This window comes from Plectropomus leopardus, chromosome 9 (genome assembly GCF_026936395.1).
Source record: "Plectropomus leopardus strain MGB_pleo_1.0 chromosome 9, ASM2693639v1, whole genome shotgun sequence".
NCBI classification, from domain to species: domain Eukaryota; kingdom Metazoa; phylum Chordata; class Actinopteri; order Perciformes; family Serranidae; genus Plectropomus; species Plectropomus leopardus.
The window spans coordinates 38,220,424-38,238,289 of NC_142184.1; the positions used below are offsets into that span (position 1 = coordinate 38,220,424).

Consider the following 17,866-nt stretch of genomic DNA (forward strand, 5'->3'; position numbering starts at 1 on the left):
TGAATGAATGAAAGTCAGTCCTCCTCTCTGCTGTGCTGTGTCTCTGAGCTGTTATTTAACACAGCCTGCTGCTGCTGCGGGGCAGATGCTGCTTGGACCGGGCGGTGTTTACGGCGGCTCGCTCAACTTCATCGGTCGCTTTGACAAGAAAGTTTAAATAAAAAAGTCTCCAGAGAGTTTGGACAGTCGTCTGATTTTACCAGAAAGTTGGCAACACTCATATAGCGGTCTGGAAATCTCACGATCTAGTGTGTTTGAGGTGAGCCGACGGCGGCCTGTTCTTCATAATTCAGCCGGGTTTGGAGTGCGGGGTGCGGACCCAATTGGATGTTACACCTTCATAACGCGCCTGGGTGTGTGTGTACGTGTGTGTGTGAGTGTAGCCTATACTACATGCTGAAAAGAGGGTCACAGGAAGAAAGATCAGAGTCCAAAGTGGCCGTGTTTCTGCTAAAAAGCCGCCGGACCGAACTGAAACCAGCCCAGTGTTTCTCCGCACACAAACACACACAGTGATCCACACGTTATAGCCTAAACACACATGTACACACACACACACACTTGCACACACACACACACACACACACACAGGCACGCACACAATAAAAAAAATGTAAACAAAAAAGACAAAACAATGCCTGTGTCACTCAACCTCCCCAATGTTCAACTCAAAGTTACGCCCTTGGTCTGGATACAGCCATGGGTGTGGGGCCTCGTCCATTTCTATGAGAGCTGCTCATTAGCGCATAAAGCAGAAAAAGCTCTTTCTACGGGTGCAGAATTGTGTAAAATGCCTGGATCGACTGGCCCATAGAGCATGTGTTAGATAAATGGCAGCCAGGCGCAGGCGAGTATGCCTGTGTGGGTAACTTCAGCCAGCAGAGCGACCAACTTTCGGACTAGCACCTCATTAATAAATTGTTTGAATGGCAGTCTAAAAAATGTAATCTTGCAGCTCTTTTTAAATGTTATCAAACCAAATGGTTTACATCTAGATAGAAGTAGGAGTTGTTTCACGGGGGTTTTGAGACTCACAAAAAATTATTTACTGATTTACAAAAGACTTTTCTCCATTGACATATATTGATATGTCAATGGATGGTATAATTACACTTTTGGCCACTATGTAAAATTTGCATCAATTCATGGTGCAATTCCTGGGGGCTTGGTATGTACACTTTGCTGTGTATTGTGGGTATTTCATAGTGCACTATATAGTGGATGAAATTAACAGCTGAGAATTTGAACACTACCACAAAATGGTAAACTCACTACATTGCTGGGAAGATGGCTGCCTGATGAAGATGGCTGCCACCAATCTCCCTGCAGTAGTCTCCTTGTAAATCTGTTTAAAATCACCAAAATACTGGTGCCATCCATGTGCTATGAAAGCACTGTTGGTGGTAAAGTGTTTTTTTGGTTCATTTCCTGAGGATATTTGTTTAGTTTGGTGTTTTTGACCGTGGATTTTGAAAGGGGCCTGAGAACATATGGTGACCAGCAACAGAGCTTCAAGCTTCCTGGAGCATATCTTTTTGTAAAAAAAAAAGGTTGAAAACATGGCGACAACAACTAAAAAGTTGGCAGAAGAGCTGGAAGAGATTAAAAAAACACTTCATTTCATGTCTGAGGAGATCAGCAAAGTGGTTAAGCAGCAAGCCAGTTTGATGGGCCTAGTGGAAGAAGTCCGTGAGCTGAAGGCCGCAATCAAACTTAAAGACCAGAAGATCCATCTGCTTGAAGAAAGGATTGATGACTTGGAGCAGTACTCCAGGGGAAATGATCTGATCATCACTGGGCTGGATACCAGACATCGTAGCTATGCCAGGGCTGCAGCCAGCGACCAGCAAGGTGAGGATGCACCACCTGAAGAACTGCTCACACTAGAGACACAAGTTGTTAAATTTTTGAGCAGTAAGAACATTGATCTGGATAGTGAGAACATCTCAGCCTGCCACAGCCTTCCACGTAAGGATAAAAATGCCAAACCAACCATTGTTGTTCAGCTTACTAACAGAAAGTATAAGATTAATTTACTACGACAGGCAAAAAAACTAAAGGGCACAGGGGTGTACATAAATGAACATCTGACGAAGAAGAATGCTGAAATAGCTAGACATAGCCGCATACTTAGAAAACAAAATAAAATTCATTCAACATGGACAAGGAATGGGAAAACATTTATCAAGTTAAATGGACCACCAGAGCAGGCAAAGGTGATTGCAGTGAGGAATCTGGGAGACTTGGAACAATACAAGTGACAATGGATGCAGCTTTGTTAGCAAATGGCACACTTAATGAGGATTGGAAAATGTTTGTTTGTTTATTGGAATAAAGAAGCAAGATAAAGAATTAATGCCAAGTTTGAAGTATGAAATTGGAATTTGTTGCTTTCACTTTGAGTTATATTCGGTGCTCTATGATAGTACGAGAATATAAGTATATTGTACAATCTTGTGACTTCTGTTTTGCTGATTTGTTGATTTTTACTTTTTTAGTTAAGATATGACAGATAAAAACATATCTTTTCCTTTAGAACAGGAGTATGAGGATTACTATGAGAATGAAAACTATTTAGCTGAGCCTTGTTTCAATAGAATATATGAAGAGTCACACTTAAGTTTTTTAAAGTCAGCTGAACATAAATCATTTAGTTTTGAGAATGACATTGATCCAGATGCAAATTTTTATAAAGATTGGAACTCTAGGTCCAAATATTACACGGAAAATCAGTTTAATGAACTCAGTCTGAATGGATTTTCAATTATACACTTTAATAGTCGAAGCCTCTATGCAAATTTTGATCAAATCAAAGAAATTGTGCAATCATCAAAACATAGTTTTCAAGTCATTGCTATCAGTGAAACCTGGCTGACAAATGAAAAGGGCTCCAATTTTATATTAGAGGGATACAATCATTTTAGTGTAAACCGTAAGAATAAAAGGGGTGGTGGAGTGGCTTTCTTTGTACAGAAAGATTTGCAATGTAGAGTGGTTGACAGTACAGTTGTGGATGATATCATGGAGAGTCTGACGATTGAAATACACTCCACAAATCTGAAAAGTATTATTGTGAGTTGTATATATAGGACACCTGGCTCTTGCATTGATTCTTTTGTTAATTTCATGGTTGACATTTTAGGTAAGGTATGTGATAAGAAACAAGTTTTTGTTTGTGGTGATTTCAATATTGATTTAATGAAATGGAATGAACATAAAATGACAACAGAATTTTGTAACACAATGTTCAGTCTAGGTGTCTGGCCCCTGATTGACAACCCGAGTCGAATAACCAAAGACAGTGAAACACTAATAGACAATATTTTTACGAATACTCGTCACCAAGTAACAAGTGGTTTGCTCATAAGTGATGTAAGTGATCACCTTCCTGTTTTTGTAGTTGTGCATAATTTAATTGCAAAATGTTCGGTTGATAAGAATAAACGTCCCTACAAATTAAGGAGATTGACAACATTAGAAAGAATTGAAGCCTTAAAGATAGATCTTAGAAATTGTAACTGGGACGAGGTTTATGTTGATGATCCAGATCTAGCATATGAAGCATTTTTATTTGCATTTTTAAAATTATATAATAAGCATTGTCCTATAAAAATGTGTAGGGTGAAAGATCAATATGAAGGTAAACCCTGGATTACAAAAGGTCTGCAAAAGGCATGTAATAAGAAAAACCAACTGTACAAAAAGTTTTTACAGCTGAGAACTAGTGATAGTGAGGAAAAATACAAGCGCTATAAGAACAAACTAACTACTATTATGAGGACTCAAAAAAAGGAATACTATAGTAAATTGTTGGAGGACAGTAAAAATAACATACAAAAAACTTGGAAGGTGATCAATTATATTACACAGAATAAAAGTAATAATTCAGAACTCCCAGATTTCTTTATAAATAAAGTTAATAATAAAGTGCATGATTTAAGAAGTATTGTTGACGAGTTCAATGACTATTTTGTAGATGTTGGGGCTTCTTTGGCAAAACAGATTACTGTACCTGATGACAACAAATATATGTTTAATAATTTGATTAATACTAATGCTAGTTCTATGTTTTTAAGTGGGGTACATGAAACTGATATTATTGAAATTGTAAGAAAATTTAAAAATAAGAGATCACTTGACATACATTCCATTGATACTGTAATTATTAAAGATGTTATTGATTATATTGTCAGACCCTTGACCTATGTTTGTAATCTGTCTTTCCAAAAAGGAATTTTTCCTAACGACATGAAGTTGGCAAAGGTGATCCCAATTTATAAAAATGGAGATAAACACTATATGGAAAATTACAGACCAATATCACTTTTGCCACAATTTTCTAAAATTATAGAGAAATTGTTTGTGAAACAATTAAATTTGTTCATTCATAAAAATAAATTATTAAGTGAAAATCAATATGGATTCAGAGAGAGCAGAACTACTGCCTTTGCAGTAATGCAAATGGTAGAAGAAATAGCAAATGCAAATGAAAATGGTGAGTGTTCTATTGGTCTGTATATTGATCTGCAGAAGGCGTTTGACACCATAGATCACGGACAGTTATTGAAGAAGCTAGAGATGTATGGAATACGAGGGGTTGTTCATTCTTGGCTGGAAAGCTATTTAGGCAATAGACACCAGTGTGTACAAATTAATGATACTATGTCAGCACTGAGAAAGATTACATGTGGTGTACCACAAGGATCAGTGATTGGTCCAATACTGTTCATTCTTTATATCAATGACATCTGCAATGTAACCGATTTTTTTAGATATGTAATATTTGCAGATGATACCAATCTGTTTTGTTCGGGTAAGAATTTAAAGGAACTTTTGTGTTGTGTAGAAATGGAGCTGGAAAATCTCAAGACTTGGTTTGATGTCAACAAATTATCCTTAAATATTAAGAAAACAAAATTTATGGTATTTGGGAATCCAAATGAAAGTGACTGTAATGTTAAATTAAAAATCTGTAATATTGACATTGAAAGAGTCTCTGAGACTAAATTCCTTGGGGTTGTCATTGATCAAAAGCTAACATGGAAACAACACATTGAGTATATTAAAGGGAAAATCTCAAAATCACTTGCAATCCTATATAAATCCAGAAATGTGCTGAATTCCAAGGCTTTGCATTTGATCTATTACTCATTGATTGTTCCCTATATGTCTTACTGTGTGGAATTGTGGGGATCCACCTTTAAAACCACCATAAATTCAATTGTAAAATTGCAAAAACGAGCTATACGTATCATCAATAATGCTAACTATTATGCACACACAGAAATACTTTTTCTAAATTCTCATGTTATGAAATTTAATGATCTGTTTTATTATAAAATAATGCAAATTATGTTCAGAGCAAAATCAAAAATGCTCCCTGACTCAATACAGAGGTTCTTTTCAATTCAGGACAGTCCTTATAATCTTAGAGGTGTTTACAAGTTCACTGTACAAAAAGCTAAAAAAGGTATGAAAAGAAGATGTGTCTCCATTATAGGCGTTAAATTCTGGAATGATGCCGACATAAATTTAAAAACATGTCATTCTTTTTTGGTTTTTAAGAAAATGCTTTGTAAAGCTATTTTTGAAGCTTATAAGTGTGATTAATTATCTGTTGTTGTGTCTTCTTTGTTTTTCTGGAGGTTGGTGGACCAAAAAGTTGATAATATAGGATAGGCTTTAATAAGCAGTCTGCTTCTGCCTATGCCTTTTCAGTCAATATTCAACACATGATTCTTGAGTTAATGATTTTGTGATTTTGTGTGAAATGTCAATACTGTGTACAATATTTGGTGTTGTCATGACTGAATAAAAACTAAACTAAAACTAGTGCACTATAGTGCACTATCTCCATGATCTGTTTCGAACATACAGTAGCTTATGTATTCAACTGACTGAAGAGAAAAAACAGAGGCAATGGACGGGAGCAGACGGAACACGTAAAATACAAACAAACAAACAATATTTTTATATCCTTTATTTAACCAAGTAAAAAAACTCATTGAGATTTAAAATCTCTTTTCCAAGAGTGACCTGGCCAAGAGTGCAGCTTAAAACTTATCAACATCCGGAGAAGTTGTATGGGGTTTGGACTGAATGCTGCAGACCGCGAGAGGATCTTGCCTGTGTCGAGTGGCGAGTCAGACCAGGGGGGAGGAACAAAACTGAAGGCACCAGAAGAAGAGAGGGGAGGAAAGCCAGTATCAGGGTGAGGCTGACCCAATTTGGGCCGAGATCTGTTCCTCTTCCAAGCCTTCTTGGTGGATGAGATGTGTCTAAGGCTCATTCAGCAATGGTTTTACAACATCATGGCCCCTTCTGCTGAAGCACGACTTTTCTACAGTAGAGTGTTACTTATCAGCATCAGGAAAAGTTGTATGGGGCTTGAACTAAATGCAGCAGACCATGAAAGGGTCCCCACCGATAGCATACAGCAACAATCCAGTTGGACCGGAGGGGAGAAACAAAACTGAAAGTGTTGGACGAAAAGAGGGAAGAGAGTCGGTATCATGGTGAGGTTGGCCTGACTCGAAGCGGGAGCTGTTCCTCTACCAAGCCTTCCTCTGTCTAGTGTCTGATCCCAGGAGAGTTAGAGATTTTGCACTGGATTGGCAGACCTGGTTGGGAGCCAGAAGGACTTGAGACCCTGATGCAAGTTAAAAAAATGCACTGCAGGAATTGAACGATGCCATCAGCTGCAACATCACCTTGCAACGGGATGGAATCGGGATGGATGAAAGTTGCGCAATGGAGTTACAGCAGGAAGACCATTTGTGAAGGGCTTTAACAGGGTAAGACGTCTAAAGAATCATTTTTTATATTATCAGCATATCTTTGCTAAATTACCATGTGCATTAGAGCATGATATTGGATTATCTGCCACTAAATTAGTAGATTTATGAAGCAATAACAGACATGCTAACGGAGTAAGCTAACATTAGTACACTGTACTGTATATACTGAACACATTTCATTAGCTGCTAACAGCCTGTTAATTTAAAATGTCCTGCTCTTAAGTAGTTTCATCTACGATTTGGGAGTTCTAGGGGAGAAAAGGCTTGTGTGATTTATTTTACAGCTCAGTGTGAGTTACATGTCAGCTTTGTTAAAGATAACATGGTGCTGGATAGCAGAGTGCTATTTTGTGATATATTAGTATTGATATGGATTAAGAGTACATATTTGAGACTAATAAATAATGTAAAAACACTACTGTAAACAGAAATGTAACTTAAGGGTGAGTTTTTTTAGCTTTGTGATTCTGTTGACTCCATTTGTCTTTATTATGTTTCAGCTCAGCCGATTTTCCATTGATGGCAAAGGGAGGGAAGCTGAAAGACCTGAATGAGATCACAGGGTAAGACATTTAGAAAAGCCTAATCTAACCCTGGCTGTTAACATTAATCTTCAAATATAAGCACATTTTACTTTAAAAAACAATATAATAATGAAACTACATACGATGCGCTTTGTGTATATTATAAATCAATGCGGTTATTGACTGCTATTTAGCGAAAATCTGAGTTTTATCTCTCCATAGAATGTATTCAAATGGCCCACCAGACACTTCCGGGAACTATTCGAAGCTTCGAGCATTTTGAACTTCTGTTGTCAGTACTCTGTTTATTCTAGTGCACTACTTTTAATCAACTCAACCTCCAACATCAAAGATGTAGCAGGATCAAGGATAATTGTATTTTTGTTTTTTAAACTTTGTTTAAGAAATGACCACTAAATCTACCTTCTACCTTCTATATCTATTTATAATGATTACCATGGCAGTAACTTCGACTTATCACCTACAAAATCGGCTCAGTCTGCCCTATATAACACAAGGTAAATCTGCCTATATGCTATAAATAAGGTCAAGGACATGCCCCACAAAGCAGTCACAAAAAGGGGAAAAGAAATATGCCAGATTGTTTATCGGTAATTGATATATATAAAAAAACAACAACAAAAACAAAAAAAAAACAAATGTCAAACACAAGGTTCAACATGAATGTGCTTTCAAAATCATTCTGAATTGTGTAGAAATGGATCAGCCTTAGTATTCATCTAGTTGCCACAAAATCTGAAGTATAACATATATGACATACAGAATGGTGTTTTAGTGTCTCCTTAAATGCTGTGTCAGTGGCTTTTCAATGTGCTAACAATAAAAGACAGAAAAATCAACAACGGTTTAGCAAGTCTGTAGAAAATAAATGATCAAGTGGATTTATCATCTATTCCTGTCTTAAACTGTGTGAACTCCAGTTACACACCACATAGTGTTGGAGGTTATCTAAACACAATGAAAAGAATGTTCCACTTAATCATATTCTGTGAGTACTCTGTCTGAACTATGTCTGTGTTTATTACACACAAAATATACACAAATGCAGGACAAAAAAGGTGCTATCTGCAAAAAAAACAAGCACCCAAACCGAATTAAAAAAAACAGAGCAGAACTTACTCTGAGCTATCTTGGCAAAGTGAAGCCTGTTCACCCAGGAGACCTTACTGAGAGGGCTGGGGGTGTTGAAGACCACACTGATGCTCACTGGACGCCCAGACCTAGGATCAAAAAGTATAGTTGACATGAAACCACATGCACATTCAAAAAGACTTTGCAATCCAAGGTTACACAGCTAACCAGCTGAGTCTCAATAAAGTGAGTCTGTCCCACAAGACCCCCCTTGACACTCACTTGTCAGGTTTGCCTGGTACAGACAGACGCAGGCGACACTTGTTAGCATTCTGGATCTCCTCTTCCTTCAGACGGATGAGCCTTTGCAGAGCCAGGCACCAGTCATGAGACACCGTGGTGTTCAAATTCTGATACAGTGTCACAAGAACAATACAATGTCTTTCCATTCATCTTATGAGAAATACAGCTTGGTCTTATTTTTGGTGGCTTGGGCCTTTTTGCCTGTCTGTTACATATACAGTAATCATGAGTGGAATAATTCAATTTCAATTTTATTTAAAAAGCCCATTATCACACATCACAATTTCCCTGAGAAGGCTTTACAACATAGGACATCCCTCTGTCCTTAGACCCTCACATCAACTAAGGAAAAACGTCAGAAAACATCAGAAAGAGCAACTGAGGAGGGATCCCTCCTCCATGTAGATGTCAAAAATAACAAATAGATTACAAAACAATATATAGGAAAGAGAAAGAGGGAGGAGGAGAGGGAGAGAGGGGGAGAGATGCCCAACAACAATAATGGCAACCATGATATAACATATAACAATTGTAATAGACATAAAAATGATAAATGTAATTTATGATAACATGTAATACTACATGCAAACATTGCAGTTTATGTACATAGCAATAACAGTCATATGTGTATAAAATAGTAGAGGCATGACTAATAATAATGGTAGTAGACGTTGGCGTCAAGTAGGATCACGGCATTAGTGCAACCAAAACCCACAGCACAGCCATGACCACAATCCAAGTTGAGCCACAGGTAGGAACACAGCATCAGTACAACCAGGATCCAGGTGCAGCCAAAGGTCAAAGAGACTACATCCTTAGTAAAAGAGTTTCTGAGGTGTTTAGGGCCAAGTACAATAACTTCATTTATGTCTGACTTTTAAAATCAGGAAATTGCAGCTTATTCGGGGTCATATGTCCTTAAGACACGCTTGTATCATTTGCTTAACAATAGAAATTAATGTAGTGATCTCTAATAATGTTGCAGAGGGAAAGCATGCATAAGCTGAAAAGGACTGGTCAAAGCACAGAACCGATTGATCTGATCAGTACGATTTAAACAAGCTTAATGCCATTCCTTTCAGGCCAATTAAGTGTTCCAGTCTGTGCAGTAAGATTTGATGGTCTATTGTGTCAAATGCAGCACTTAGATCTAATAAAATTAGAATAGAGACCAGTCCTTCCTCAGAGGCAATCAGTAAGACATTAGTAATTTTCACTAGTGACATCTCTGTACTATGATGCCCTCTAAATGCTGACTGAAAATCCTCAAATAAATTATTATCATGGCGAAATCCACAGAGCTGATTAGTGACTGATTTCTCAAGGATTTTAGAAATAAAGGGGAGATTTAATATTGGTCTGTAGTCAAAAACGTCTGGATCAAGAGTGAGCTTTTTTAGAAGAGGTTTAATGACAGCTACTTCAACCCTCTGAGCGCCTGGACTTTTTGTGTAATAATGCACTTAAAACCTCAGTCCCTCAATGCACAATGAAGTTATGTTCATCTTTTTTTCTTTTTTCAGGACAACCTGGGCTATCAGAATATTTAGGCTGCAGTAATGTCACTTGAATGAACAAATAGTTATGAGACCATAAAGACAAAAGAAAAAACAAGACGGAAATTGAATTGTACAGATCTTTAGTGATAAATCTCCCAAAAGTATTATGCAGAAGGTTTTTTTGTGTTGGGAATCATAAAGTGAAAAAATAAACATTAAAACTATTATAGTTCAAAAAATGGACACACTATTCTAAAAAAAGTCCCATCATTTTTTGTTTTGCAGCTGTTTGTGTATCCCATTATCTGTGCCATTCTGCAAACCAGCTCCTCTCTGTGATTCTGCAGAGGGCCACATCACAGTCCTGACACTTCAGAGAGGGGCCTGATTTTCCTGCCTGCTCTGCCTGCAGTGAACACAGAGTTTACATCCATATAATATCCATTCATATGAGGCCCTGCTGCTTGTTACACTGTCTCCTGATTTACCCTTATCTCATTATTTTTATTATAATTATTACTATTATTATTATTATAGGGGCTACTAGTATTTATTCTAATGCGGGAGGCGCTGCTAATAACACAGAGCGATATTTACAGCAGGATTAGACCAATCACAGTGCAGTTTGCTTCAGATGACATGTGGTAATGTAAGCGGAAACAAGTCGGACGATCTTTGGATTGGACGGCAAGACCAAAACAAACCTCTGACCTCTCCAAAGGAACTATGGGAAACCAATATGGTGTTTAGCATTGATGCTAATGTACTTTTATGACCAAAATATAGATAAAATATGGACGGAAGACACTCAATATTGGATCTGTTATCATGGATTTATTGAACAACGTCCGTAAAAACACCTGATTTCCACTGAATAGAGAGGCTTCTAAAAGACTTATTGTCATGTCAAGGAAATTATGTTAAGTTGTCTTGTGTCTATGTTGTCTTGTGATTTCCTGTTTTATTTTGAAATCCCAACTCTCCTCTCGTTTCAGGTCACCTTATTTCCTCCCTTTGTGTGTTTTCCCGCCATTGTGATTGTCGGCCCCGCCCTGATTGTCTCCACCTGTTTCCCCTTGTTGTTGCTCAAGTCTTTGTATTGTTCAGGTTTGAAACCTATTTTTATTTGATACTTTGTTGGACTCAAGTTTTCCTGCTACCTCGTTTGAGTGAGTTTTTGTTGATACTTGGTTTCCCTATCAGAGAGAATTTTTGTTGTTACTTTTCCTCTTAGGAGTGATTTTGAGTTTTGTTTCTGTTTTTTGTAAAAGACTTTATTGCTGCCTTTTATAATTAAGTGTTTTTGACTTTTGATATCTAGTGTCGTGCATTTGGGTTCATTCCAGTTCAGTTTTGTCACCTATGATGCATTGGAGACATCCCTGTGTCTATCACCACTGAAAGAATGAAGAAGTCGCAGAGTTAGACACTTTACATAAAGTGGAACACATTTTCATCACTGCCGACTACGCTGGGCTCAGAGGGTTAAAGGACTGTGGTACATAGCCTGTTTATATAGATACAATGATTAAATCCAATAAAGAATTGTCAGCTAAAGGTAAGACTTCCGAAAGAAGCTTAGTCTGGATGGGGTCTAACAGGCAAGTTGATGGATTGGATGAGTTTTTTTTTCTCTAATAGTAATAATTTTATCATTAAAGAAACTCATAAAGTTGTTAGGCTAAAAGAATACAAAGTATAGAGCTGTGACTGTATATAAAATTGACTTGACTTGACACAATCAGTGATGAATAATAGTTTGCTCAGGCATGGCGGAGGGTCTTCCTATATGTTTTAAGACTTTTCTGCCAAACAAAGTGACATCACTATGAAGAAATTTGAGAGGTCAAGAAACACCAGAAGTCAGATGATCAGATAGGTTGGAAACAAGCATTGCTGCAATTGTCTGCTGAAATGATAATAATAATAATAATAATAATAATAATAATAATAATAATAATAATAATAATAATACAATTTAATTTACTTCTCACACTGTATTTATGTAGTGCTTTTCTGGTTTTAGGAAATACACAGGCACCATTCAGCCATTCGCACACATCCTGATACCATACAAAGTTCATTATCTTGTAAAAGGAGACTTCAACAGGGGCCAAAGATTGAACTGCTGACCTTCTGATTGGTAAACAATCCACCTGGAGCCAGGGCTCCAGAATTTTTAATGTATTGTTCTAACTAAATTAGAGCAATACATTAAAAATTAATAGAAAATCAATTTGGTGAGTTTCAAAGGGTTCTTAACAGTAATCATTAAGTTTTTGTCAACAATTTGATAAGCAACAGTGAAATATAGTCTTGTTGCTTAATTTCAGTTCAAATCCTGGGGGCTGCACCACAAAGCCCGTTCAACAGAGTCAGACTCTCTTTGAGCTGCTCAACTTACCCTGCAGCCTCACTCAGAGATAACAGCTAATACCAAGCCAGTTATCACTTGTCTCTGTCAGGGTCTCTGCTTCAGGCTCTGAGTACGTTCTATCACGTGCTGCCTATTTCCGCCTTTGAAGAATATTAAAAGAGTATTACAGTAAAAAAATTAAAATTATTCAAACCAAAATTATTGCACTGTTTGAATGTATTTACCATTAGACTAATCTATCAGCTGTAATAAATCAGCAGCGCAACACTGACTTCAGCAAATCAAAACCAAACATATAAACATAATCCACACTGATAATGTCGTTGATCTGAAAGAATTATACTGCATTTCACATCCGCTTATCAGGAGTCAGGTCACAGGGGCAGCAGCCTAAGAAGGGAAGCCCAGACTTCTCTCTCCCCGGCCACTACGTCCAACTTTTCCCAGGGGATCCAGAGGCGTTCCGAGGCCAGCTGAGACACATAGTCTCTCCAGCGTGTCCTGGGTCTTCCACGGGGCCTCCCACCGGTGGGATGTGCCCTAAACACCTCACCAGGGAGGCATCCAGGAGGCATCCTAATTAGATGCCCAAGTCACCTCATCTGGCTCTTCTCAACACCGAGGAGCAGCGGCTTTACTCCAAGCTCCTCCCGGATGACCGAGCTTCTCATCCTATCTCTAAGGGAGAGCCCAGCCACCCTACAAAGGAAGCTCATTACGGCCGCTTGTACCCGCGATCTTGCTCTTTCAGTTACTACCCAAAGCTCGTGACTATAGGTGAGGGTAGGAACAAAGATCGACCGGTAAATTGAGAGCTTTGCCTTTCGGCTCAGCTCCCTCTTCACCAGGACAGATCAGTGCAGAGTCCGCATTACTTCAGATGCTGCACCGATCCGCCTGTTTATCTCCCACTCCATCCTTCCCTCACTCATGAACAAGACCCTGAGGTACTTAAATTCCTCCACTTGGGGCAGGATCTCAGGAATCTGGAGAGGGCACTCCACACTTTTCCGGCTGAGAACCATGGCCTCGGATTGGGAGGTGCTGATTCTTATCCCGGCCGCTTCACACTCTTCACGCTGCGAACCGATCCAGTGAGAGCTAAAGGTCACGGTCTGATGGAAGCCAACAGGACCACATCATCTGCAAAAAGCAGGGGCCCAATCCTGAGGTCACCAAAGCAGACCCCCTCAACACCCTGGCTGCGCCTAAAAATTCTGTCCATAAAAGTTATGAACAGAATCGGTGACAAAGGGCAGCCCTGGCGGAGTCCAACTCTCACCGGAAACGAGTCCGACTTACTGCCGGCAATGCGGACCAAGCTCTGGCACCGGTCGTACAGGGAACGGACGGCCTGTATCAGGGGGTTCGATACCCCATATTCCCGGAGAAACCCCCACAGGACTCCCCGGGGGACACGGTTGAATGCCTTCTCCAAGTCCACAAAGCACATGGTTGGGGCAAACTCCCATGCACCATCAAGGATCCTGTCAAATGTCCAGCGCTGGTCCACAGTTCCACGACCAAGATGAAAACTGCATGCTCCTCCTGGATCCGAGGTTCGACTGTCCGTCGGACCATCCTCTCCAGTATCCCTGAATAGACCTTAAATATCATGATTATTAAAAAATATGCTGTAATGTTAATGTTAATAACTACCTGAGATTTTATAGAAGCTTCTTGTAGATTTACTGTGGACAAGAACACTACAGACATATTCAGCAGTTCATTGAGAGTAACTGTGTAATAACAACAAAAGAAAGATTTTTCTTCATCACTGATAAACAGTAAGTCCCCATGTAAAATGTATTTTTTAAATAATGATGGGAAGCAAAAAGTAAGAGCTACTGTAACTGCGCGACTTTGTTTGGTGGCATTTTTTTTTAACATTACAGCTCAACTATTTATACCTTTTCCCTCAGCATATTGACATTAGATATTGAGTGATGCTACTCAAAGAAGCTGTGAAAGATGTTTTTTTAAGCTGATTTCAAGGTGAAACTCAGAACGGAACGGTGGAAGAAGTATCAATAATACATGTCATTTGATAAGCTCTGAGTATAGAAAAAGGCAGTAGCTGCTAGGCTAATTTATGCACCATAAAAATGCTACAAAGAGACAAGCTCAGGAAGAGGGAATTGGAAAAAGATTTCAGAGAGAAGGCCTAGCTGGCTAAGATCAACTACAAGAACAAGGTGAAGCAGAAATGTAGGGGAGGGGTTCGCTCCAGTTTGCCTATGAGGTAGAATGCAGGGTAAAGGATCCAAGTCTCACTTTTAGACACTGTCAACAAAAACCTGGGGCCCTATTTAGATGAGCTATAGTGCATGGTCGCAAATGCGCAAATGCGTTTTGTGACGTGCCAAATTCCATTTTGCTAGTTAAACGGGTGATTATCTGGGTTCCAGGTGCAGTGCATGGTGCAGAGGGGTTGTGTCTGGATTTTGTATTAGTCATGGGTGTGTTTGGGGCAAAACATGAATTAACCAATCTGTGCGTCAGCTCCCATTCCCTTAAATGTCAGGTGCGCCAGGAATTGGCAGATTGCGATCTAAATGATAGTTTTTGCGAATAACAGATGTGAGAGGTGTTCTGCTGAGGAAACCGATCTGCTTGTGCGGTAGATGAAGCACACCAGCAGATATCCACAAAAAGCAGCAGAGGTAAAGCAGGCATGAGACAACATGGCGGTGCAGGTTCCATCATTTTTTGGAACCTCCAGACAACGCAGAAAGTGTACAGTGATGTGAGGAGGAGGGGTAAACAAAGCTTGGCACTCAGCGTAAAATTCAAACAGAAACGGGAAGAGCTGATCTCTCAGTGAGCATGCTGCTGCTGGCATATTTGGGTTAACTGGCATCGGCACACACAGTTCAGCCTCATGTCTTCCTGCGGCCTGTAATGTGCCCTCATTTATGTCCAAGAGACATCCATGAAGTATATCAATGTTGTGCAACATACACCATGCCACAAAGAATACTCCTACTGCTTCTACCACTACTTTGAGGGCTGTATTGTGATGTTCCACCTGACTTATCCAAACATCTAAACCACATGCAGGTGCATCTTGCAAGCTGAGTAATCAGCCCTTTAAATAGCAGGAAACAGACTGCGCCTTTGACTTCAGACCAGCTTTTATTTGGTTAATGGTGCATTTGCTTTCTGGTGCCTCAATAGCTATAGCAATCTGCCAACAGTGTGCCTGATCACACCTCACTTTCACACCGACTCACCTAGGGGCGCACAGATGGGCGCAGGGAAGGATGTGGGCACTGGGTGTGAAAATGACAACTGTGCTGGTCTGACACATTGTTGAGATTCATGAGCTGTATGAACACCACTAGAGCCTCCTGTTAATATGTGACTGACTGAAGCTACTAGATAGAGTACAGCAGAAGACATTGTTATCTTACTAGCTTACTGACAAGTAATGTGGCTGAAAATTAGAGAAAATTAAGGCAACGATTTGATTTGTACCTGGTGGCAATTGGCACTGATGAAAGGCATTGCCCCTGAAGTAAAGGAGGAAAACTAACAAACAGTGATGGACAAGGAAAAGCATGTAGTTGATGTGCATCCTCCCAGAATGAATCAAAGACAAAGGACTGGATAATGACACTAAAAGTGTATGACATTCATCATATAATGAAACTAGATACTGGAGCACAAGCAAATGTGATATCATAGGCTTACGGATCAGTAAATCATGCCCAGACCTAAACTGAATGAAACAAAAAAGTAAGAGGATAATCTGGAGCAAAAATACAGTATGCACTTTAATTCATAGTGTTGCCAAAAGATTTTCAAGCTGTACTAGGTTTGTCTGCCTGTGAGAGACTGAATCTAATTTGAAGAGTGTATGTGGTTGAAAGTGAAGGAGATTATACAGATTATAATGAACTCATAAGAGAGTACAACGACCTGTTTCAGGGTCTTTGATGTGTATGCCACCAATGATTCATCCCTGCCGAAAAGTGCTGCTTGCTCTTCAGAAGCCACTGAAAGCTGAGTTGGACAAGATGAAAAGCTTAAAAGTGATTAAAAGGATTGATGAGCCAACAGAGTGGGTCACCTCCCTTGTCACTGTTGAAAACAGAGTGGGAAGCCCAGAGATGGCATGGATCCACATGATCTAAACAGAGCACTAAAGAGGGAACACTTTAAACTACCTAAAAAAGAAGAGATAATGTCACAGTTTGCAAAGCACGGTATTTCAGCAAGCTAGATGCATCATCAGGGTTCTGGCAACTAAACCTGGATGACACAAGCTCCAAAATGTGCACATTCAACAGCCCATTTGGCATGTAAGTGTATCATTCTTGTGATTTTTTGTCTTAATTGCCTGAGAATTCTAGGCCAAATTCAAGTTATGGCCAAAAAATGTTTTGTGAGGTCATAGTGACCTTGATCTTTGACCAACAAATTCCAGTCAGTTTTATTTTCAATCAAAGTAGACACAGAATGAGCAACAGAGTGAGATTGGAGTGCCAGCCAGCTGGTTGGACACTCCAGTAAATAGTCAACACCAGGATGTTTTGCCAGCCTGCAAACACTCACACTAGAGAAGCATCAGCTGTTGGTGTGAGTTGTGGCCTGTAATTCGGCAGTAAATCCACAGCCATGTGTGTCTGACTGTGGATGATCGAGCTGTAATCTGTATCTGTGATTGATGCAGTGGAGGCTGCTAGCATTTAGCTTTGTTTGTTTGCCACGCCAGCTGGCCGTCCTCCCTTCACATCTGTTCCATGCACAACATTTGACAGGCTGTTAGTAGGCTCTGCTGTATATAAACAGTCTGAACTTTTCTCTGACAGATACAAGTATAATATTAATGAGTTTAATCCTCCAGATAACATGTTGCAGATTCAGAAAGAATTCAGGCAAGACTTAAGTTTTTTTCCTACTTCTTCAGATTAAGTCAGAGTTTACAGTTAACCTGGCTACAAATTCCACTTGTCTCAAATTAGTTATTTGTGGTGTCAAAATGTGAGACAATTAATATAGAGATTTTGAGCTTATCAAATGATGATAAATGAGTGGTGCCTGTAAATCATCCTTTAAACCTGTGGAAAAACTCTGCTGGAGAAATACAAGTTTCTGAGTGAGTAGAAATTATTTGTAGTAAAAAAAAACAACAATGATTAAATTACATTTTTATATAACCTGTCACCTTGATTATAATTTCTGGGACCTGTATTAGCCTGACAGGATAATTTTAAATAGAAAAAAAAAACACCTTGACTAAAATGTCATGCATTTTCTTTGACTAAAACT

At 39.1% G+C, this 17,866-nt stretch overlaps 1 protein-coding gene across 1 annotated transcript in view; it reads right to left on the minus strand.

Annotated features, from left to right (window-relative positions):
* Window positions 1-17,866, minus strand: part of LOC121947536 (rho guanine nucleotide exchange factor 10-like protein) — a 131,046-nt gene that overhangs the window by 48,848 nt on the left and 64,332 nt on the right. The window contains exons 17-18 of the mRNA XM_088081500.1: window positions 8,696-8,823; window positions 8,462-8,562 (exon numbers count right to left, since the gene is read on the minus strand). Of these exons, the coding sequence (XP_087937626.1) occupies window positions 8,462-8,562; window positions 8,696-8,823 (229 nt within the window). The remainder of the gene's footprint in view (window positions 1-8,461; window positions 8,563-8,695; window positions 8,824-17,866) is intronic.